The sequence below is a fragment of the Vicia villosa genome, linkage group LG6, assembly GCF_029867415.1.
Source record: "Vicia villosa cultivar HV-30 ecotype Madison, WI linkage group LG6, Vvil1.0, whole genome shotgun sequence".
In the NCBI taxonomy this organism is placed as follows: Eukaryota; Viridiplantae; Streptophyta; class Magnoliopsida; order Fabales; family Fabaceae; genus Vicia; species Vicia villosa.
In genome coordinates this window covers 135,485,374-135,493,704 of record NC_081185.1, presented here as the reverse complement: position 1 = coordinate 135,493,704, position 8,331 = coordinate 135,485,374, and the positions used below count along the sequence as shown (strand labels likewise).

The window sequence follows — 8,331 nt, the reverse complement described above, 5'->3', positions numbered from 1 at the left end:
ATGTACATTAAAAACTTACGGAGATGCATCTCCGAATTAAATTTTGTCATAGTGATGAGTGTTCAATAATTTGCGCTTATTTTGTGTAAAAATTGTGCGTCTGTAAATGCATCTCCGAAAATAAAAAGTGTTTTGACTTTTTGTCAAGGGTTTGAGAGAACATACGAAGGTGGAAAAAGAAATTGCCTTAGATTTTGTTTGCGAGTTTGGAGGGGTGGGGGAAGAAGACTTCTGAAAACGAAATTTTTAAAAAATATAGGAAAATATTTGACATTTTTAAAAAAAATAACTTTGTTTAGAATGATAAAAGAGTCATTATCATTACTATATTTTTAATTTTTAGAATACTATAACAATCTAAAAGATATGAGTTAAAAGGTAGTGCACTGACAGTGTAAAATAATTTTACACTATCATCCAATAGAAAATCATAAAGGTGTCATGTCATTAAGTTTTTTTTAAATAAAAAAATGGTTTAATTGGATACATGAGTGGTGATTGGTTGACAGTGTAAAAATATTTTACACTGTCAGTGCATCACCCATTTTCTCAAAAGATATTTAGAAAATTTATTTAAGCCCTCAAAACTCTCATTCAATACAATTTTTGAGTTCTCCATTTTATAAATTTTTTGGTGTTATGAATACAACCAAACACTCCAAAACCCTCGTACCCAAAATCTTTTTATTCTTTTCATCCAATTCTTCCTATTTTTCAAAACTCTCATCTCCCTTCTTCTCCAAATTCACAAACAAAACATTAGTTTAAACATTAATTTATTGTGTATAAAGAAGGAAAAAAAAACTTTAATCAAAATGCTATATTGACAGGTTTCGGACTTCAACCAAAAACTATGTAGTTTTTCTCATCTCAAGACCTATGTCATTAATATTATCAACTAGTTTGAAAGAATGGAGAAAAGTTTATAGCTCTATAAGGTTTTTTTTTTTTAAAAATTTATTATTAATTAATACAGCAAGCAAGCTGGGTGAATCAAATCAAATTCTCCTTCATTTCATGGTGCTTTCAGTTGAGAGTAATTATTTTCAGATTTTAATAGGTTGATATCACAATCTATAATATAAGAAAACTCTGTCTTTTTCAACAACACCTCTGGCTGCGACACATGACTTCATGGTAGCAAGGAATTCTCTTCTTCAACTTTCAACCTGGTTCATCCACGTCACCACTCTTTTGGCTTCTCAAATGTTCATCTGTTTCTAACATGCAGCAGCAGTTAATAATTCATCCCTCCAACTTCCAAATGCAGCAGTTATGGAAATGAAAAGTTTCAACTGCTCCACTATCAATAATGCTACTCAGTGTGATATTTATAACGTTTCACATATCTATCATATAAGAAAAGTCTCCCTTTTCTTGATCATTGGGACTGTCCACATCAGCTGCTGTCTCCACAATATTCCACATCAGCAGCCTCAACCTTCTACTCTTCGATCCATAACTTCCAAGCCTTCTGCTTTCCAAGCCCTCCAACTTCCACATTCCAAAACGGTTTTATCATTACTATATGTAACCGATCATACTTTCATATTCTCTATCATGTTCATCAAACCTAATCGTGAAAATTTTGGTTTATAATATCTTTCATGTTATTTGCAGGTTGAATTTCTAATGTATCATTCTGAAGTACCAATTGGCGTCACTCCATAGTATATGGTTAGTTTTTTACCTGGGTTGTTTTCTATCCCTATTTTCTATTCTTTTAGTAACAATTTAAATATTGTCCTAATCCCCTAATCCATGTGTTTTGGATTTTTTTCTGGTGCAGACAGTAGCAAACATCGTCTATACGATTCGTTTGAAATAAATATTATTCTTTGACAGCCCTGAAAGTTTGAGCAGTAGAAGTAGAAATCAAGTTGGTTGGTGTCAATATACCAGGGAGAATCTGTTTGAAATTACTGGGTTATGCTTGCGCAAGTTTTGTCGAAATGGTAGATAATATGTAAATAACATGATATTTTATATTAATTCATAGAATGAACTTTAATTTTTTATATTTTAAGTGCAAATGTTAATAAATAAATCTCATAGATTGATTCATTGATTTTATGTTTGAGTGATATTTATATTAAATCTTAGTAATTATTGAAATGGTAGATATTATAATATGTAAATAAGATAATATTTTATATTAATTCATAGAACTAAAGAATATTTTAGTTAGGTCAAATTAAGAAATTAAGTTTATCAATATATATAAAGTTAGTTTTATAAAATATTATTGATATTTATTTATTGTAAGGTCGAACAAAACAAAGAATAAAGATATAATATAATAAAATATTACAAATTAAAAATGTATACATAATTTTGAAATATATAAGAAAATAGAATCAAAGAATAAAGAAAAAAAAACAATATATTTTTTTAGGTAAATAAAAGTTTTGAAATGAAAAGACATAAATCATTTACCTATAAAAAAAATTAAATATCATAATCATCTTTAATTGATTGCAAATTTAATGTTTGATTTAATCTGATTGCAACTTTTGATTTATTATTTTGATTTAATGTGATTGCAATTTTTAACTTCTTATCCATAATAGTCCAAACATTATGGTCGATTTGAAGGTGATTTTAAAGAACGGTTTGGTGAAATAATGAAGCAGCACACCTATTTTCTTGATATTGAAATAATTGGTATATTATTGCAAATTTTAATAAATAAATTTAATTGATTAATTGATTTTATGTTTGAGTGATATTTATATTAAATCTTAGTAATTATAACAATTATAGATATTATAATATATAAATAACATAATATTGTACATTAATTCATAGAACTAAAGAATATTTTAGTTAGGTCAAATTAAAAAAATTAAGTTTATCAATAAATATATATATATATATATAAAATTTATAAAGTTAGTTTTTTAAAATATTATTGATATTTATTTATTGTAAGGTCGAACAAAACAAAAAAAAATAAAGATAGAATATAATAAAATATTACAAATTAAAAATATATACATAATTTTGAAATATATAAGAAAATAGAATCAAAGAATAAAAAAAAAAGTACATTTTTTAGGTAAATAAAGAGTTTAGAATGAAAAGACATAAACATTTACCTATAAAAAAGTTAAATATCATAATTATCTTTAGTAATCATTGATTGATTGATTGCAACTTTTAATTTATGATTTAATGCATGTGATTGCAACTTTTGATTTCTTATTCTTTTAGTACTTACAATATGTATTTTTAAATTATTAGATTTGAGAAAATATTGTACTTTTATATCTTACAAAATTATACTATTTTTACACTATTGTATGATTTACCTAAAAAAAAAAAAATTTGAGAAAATATTGTACTTTTGTATGATTTACTTAAAATTATCTAATTTTGTAAGATATAAAAGTCTTTTTAACGACCCATACGTTAAAATCATTACGTTGGGAATAATTTAATTGTTATAGAATAAATACATTAAAATCATATCAATTACTTACCAATATCTTAATTGGTATAAAATAAATATGTTACAAATATATTTAGTACTCTAATTATATTGATGTTGTATCACCAAAAATTGAGTGAATCAAATTATCATTAAAAATTATTATCATTAAAAATTAATAAAAATAATTTATTACCAATAATGAATATTAGCGGGAACATGAAGTTACTGATCAAAATATTGAATATTGACTGAAACATAAAGTTACTGAATAAAATATTCAATATTAACAAGAACATGAATTACTGATCAAAATATTTAATATTAACAAAAACATGAAATTATTGATCGAAATATTGAATATTAAAAGGAAAATGATGTTTATTGATCAAAATATTCCAAACTTTGGCCCAATCTATTGAAAAGAAATTTCTATCTTTTACACATCTGTTTTTACGACATTTATCTCTGCAATAATATTTATATTGAACAAAATAACACGGCCACAACGGGTACCCGTGCGGACGCACGGGTATCACTCTAGTTTTTGTAGAAAAACTCTAGCTCAAATTTATCAAAGATACTGATCTAAATGATTGAACAAGAAGAGTATTCAATTAACCAATCTCAATTTTTTTTTTCAAGAAAACAATCAATCATAAAACAACAAGCAGCAATGCTAAGTATATGAAATCATAACAGGAATCAATTGGCACAGCTCAGCAGAGAAAGTTGATAAACCTAAAGTAGAACATTTATTTCAATAACGAAAATAACCTGTCATAATTGAAAGTGAATAAAAACTTGACCCTATTACATCACATTTGCATAATTTCTTAAAAGAAAATCTTTATTCAATCCATTATCTATGAAGACACCAATACTAGAAGTCTTTGATCTTCCAGACATAATTTCAATCAAGTGCTGATCTTAAGGAGAGAGTGAAATTTTCCAGTTCTTTCAATCCCTCTTGAGGAGTTTTGGCATCACCAAGCAACTTCACCATAGCACTTCCAACAATCACACCATCAGCACCCCATCCCGCCACCTGAAACAAATTATTCTTTCAAAATATTAGATATCTCAATGCGTCAACACTTGTCTGAGTTTAACAATAAGGTCTAGAGTTCGAATCCTAACTATTAAAAAAACGTATTACCTGCTTCACTTGCTCGGCTGTTGATATCCCGAAGCCAACTGCCACAGGCTTACGTGTTGCCTTTATTTCAAGAAAACCGTTAGAGTAAGCATTAAAATTTTCGAATTAAATTTAGTTACTGCAAACTATTATCATGAGATTCAAAGTTTTCGTCAGATGAATATTTTTTTATTTAATCTTCATCTAACGACTTTTATCTCATGAATGCAGTAACTCCGTAACAACATTCAATCCAAATTGCTTTTATGAATGAACTGTAAAGAGACAAACCTCTTTGATTTCTTTCAAAAGAGCCTGAACTTTACCACTAATTGATGCTCGAGTTCCAGTGACCCCCAAAGAACTCACCTAATAAAAAAAAGGTTAATACAAAATACAGAAAAACAACCGAATTTAGCATAACTGATAGAAGCTCTTACAAGATAGACAAATCCTTCTGCAACATCAGCAATGGCCTCCATTCGGTTTGTTGGAGTGGTAGGCGTTGTGAGGAGTACCTTCATGACATCAAACAATCAAATGTGCCAAATCATAATAATCATTCGTTCGAAATCCAGAAACAAAATAGAACAAAATTTCAAAGGCAGCTTGCAAACCAGTTCAATTCCATTCTTCTTAGCTTCTTTCCTTAAAGTTTCGGTCTCCTCCAGAGGAACATCCGGGACTACAAGTCCTGCATAACATATCAAAAACAAAACAATATCATCACTTAAGTAGTGAAGCACAATGAAATAGTATTAATATTTAATGCATATTATACTCAGAGCCGTCTTATGAGGCATTTTTTAGCCACAGTTTAAGCGTGTCAAATTCTAAACCCTGTGCAATAGACTGCCTTGCACGTTATCAAAGACGGCTCTGACTATATATCATTACTTCAATTGAGTCTCACCATGAATGCCAGTGTCTTTTACAATGGACATAAATCTCTCAGTACCGCGTTTCAGAATTGGATTGTAATAAGTAAACAATGCAATTGGAGTAGATAATTCTGGAACGACCTGAAAAACCAACCATTCAGAATGTCACAAAAATCAGTTTTATTTTAACTAGACGAAAATTAATATCCTGCCAAACAAAGTGTAGTACCTCCTTCAACATAGAGATAATCGAATCAAAATCGGTTCCTCTTGCTAAAGATCTTGTAGAAGCAGCCTGAAGTCAGAAAGACACATCGGTTTGAGAATCAATCAAACAATGATAAATATACTCACAATAATATACCTGATAGAATCTATTTCCGAGTTTTGAAATAACAAGAAGAAAGAAAGAAAGAAACCTGGATAACAGGACCATCTGCTAAAGGATCGGAGTATGGAACACCGAGTTCAATAATGTCAGATCCACATGAATCAAGAACTTTCAATGCTTCTGCTGTGGTTGAAAGATCAGGATCACCAGCTGTGATGTATGGGATCAATGCCACCTTCACACAAATAAGCTTCTTAAAAAATAATCATTTCAAAACATTACAAATATATGTAACACTGACCTATTATATTAAAAATGTGTCTGGTGTCCGATACACGACAAACATCGATAATATCAATGTTTCATACTCATACAATAGTTACTAATCCATTATAAACATGCAAAACATAATAAATACAAACTCACTTTGCCTTGTTTCTTGAGGCTTTTGAATGTTTCAGAGATGCTAACTGCTTCAATAGTCCTGTTAGCAGTAGCAGAAACCGAAGTGAATCTTTTAACTGACATTACTGAAACATTGTTAGAGGAAAAACTGAGATTATTGAAACCGGTTTCAGCTTTTTTCAATTGCAAGAAGCATGATGATTTCAGTGCAATAGCCATAATAACCAATTTTCTTCTTAATTCTACACAGGAATTGTACACAGGTTAACTTCATAGGTGATTAAATAGGGTTTAGTAATGATGGAGAATGAATCTCATGTTTGAAATATTAATTTTTTTTCTTTATTTTTTTCCTTATTTTTCATATTCAAATTTGAATGAATTTCTCCATTAATGGAACGAATTGTCTATGTACAATGTAAGGATGGTTACAATTCAATGGTTTTTCCTCCCCTAATATTAATTTTTCTAAAAAGAAAATATTATAAGAATAAAAATAATAATAAAATATACTTAGATATTTTAATTTAATAATAATGGTGTAGTCCGAATGAATTGAACTAACTCACATAAACTTTTCCTTATTAGAATTTTTTTGGTTACGTTCATCTATTAGAATTGTGTACTCTAAATTAATTGGATCCTATAGCCAAAAAAGAAAAGGTCAAAATTTATAAATTTTATTTAGTATTAATATTTCACATAAACTATTTTCTAAATTAAAATTTATAACATTGTATTTAATATTAATATTTCACATCAATTATTTTCTAAATTGAAATTTATAAAATTGTATTTAGTAATAATACTGTTTTAACAAAATTAAATCGTTGTGTACTAAAAATAACAATTGACTCCATTATCAATTAAAAATAATAACATTTTAGATGAAAAACATGAGAGATTATTTTAATATCACATAATTTTAAAAATGTTTGTTTAAAATAAAATATGTCTCATATGAGACTCACTCATTCGCATAATATCATTCAAAATATATATAATTCTTTCGGATTTGAGTGATATTGTGCGAGAGACTTTTATTATAAACATGCTTAATTAAGTTTACATTTTTAAAATTACATTTTTTTATTGCATAATTTTTTATAAATAAAATTGTACAATATTTTATACTATTATATATTTTTATCTGATTTTACGCATATATTTTTTTAACATTTTATTTAGGGGATTTTTTTTAAAGAAATAAGATGCAATTGGGGAAATCATATAACGATATTTAAATTTAGAGGTTTTAAATTTTAGAGATGGAGATGCTGATTGTTGTTGTAACTTGTAAGTATGATAAGTGGATTGAATCTTGAAAATTTCTTTAGCCACCTTCCTATGGGGGTCACCTCCAGCGAAAAATTCAAATTACTCCTGCTTCGGAAATGAATTTCAGAAGCACTTTTTTTAAAAAAAAAATTCCACAATTCGGAAGTGCATCTCCGAAAACACCTCATGGGGGTGTTTTCGGAGATGAACTTCCGAAAACACCTTTGTTCAGATTTTGGGGGGTTTCGGAAATGAACTTCCGAATTATGCAGAAACTGTGTTTTTTTTTATGTTTTTCTTAACAGTCTCGTATTTTTAATTAAAGGAAACCGGGAAATAAAATAAATGAAATATAAACAGAAAAACTAATATGATAAAAAAGTAATATATACAAGCCGATCCAAATCAAAAAAAAAAATAGTGTGCTAAAGATACAATCCGAAAACAAAAAATAAATAAACCCGACCACTACTGGGTGTGCCTAACCCTCTCACCCTGGACCCTCCTCTGCCGCCTGTATGCCGCCGCACGGCCCGCATCAGTGACGATCATCTCCATCACGGCGAGTGCCTCTGGACCGCCCTGATGAACGACACCTCGATCCAACGCGTCCCGCCCAAGCATCTCTATCCGTTGGCAGATCGGCAGGAGATCAATGGCGTGGTCATCCTCAGCCTGCTGGTTCTCCAGGATCTCCTCGTGTGCTGGCCTAGGAGCGCCGGGAGCGTCGGGTGTCACCAGAAGATGTGACACCCGATAGAACCATGTGACGTACCCCTCCACACTGTGCCAGTCCTGGGTGACCCGCATGCGATGGTACTCCTCCGGTACCACATGATGCTGCCAGTCCTCCCATATGGCAGTGAGC

The 8,331-nt window shown here is 29.4% G+C and overlaps 1 protein-coding gene across 1 annotated transcript; it reads right to left on the bottom strand.

The window, feature by feature from the left end:
* Positions 1 to 4,245: 4,245 nt before the first annotated feature.
* On the bottom strand, positions 4,246 to 6,404 carry LOC131612468 (tryptophan synthase alpha chain-like). The gene is made up of 9 exons (XM_058884264.1): positions 6,207 to 6,404; positions 5,869 to 6,015; positions 5,679 to 5,744; positions 5,482 to 5,590; positions 5,186 to 5,262; positions 5,009 to 5,086; positions 4,860 to 4,937; positions 4,590 to 4,649; positions 4,246 to 4,478 (listed from the first exon to the last, which is right to left on the bottom strand). Exons 1-9 carry the CDS (start codon positions 6,402 to 6,404, stop codon positions 4,344 to 4,346), a joined length of 948 nt encoding a protein of 315 aa, XP_058740247.1. The 3' UTR covers positions 4,246 to 4,343.
* Between the last annotated feature and the right edge of the window lie 1,927 nt (positions 6,405 to 8,331).

Coding starts and splice junctions, on each gene's coding strand:
- LOC131612468 (XM_058884264.1), bottom strand. CDS start 6,404: ATGGCTATTGCACTGAAATCATCATGCTTCTTGCAATTGAAAAAAGCT. Junction 5,745..5,868: donor CAGATGGTCCTGTTATCCAG/GTTTCTTTCTTT, acceptor TTCTGACTTCAG/GCTGCTTCTACAAGATCTTT. Junction 4,938..5,008: donor CAGAAGGATTTGTCTATCTT/GTAAGAGCTTCT, acceptor TTTTTTTATTAG/GTGAGTTCTTTGGGGGTCAC.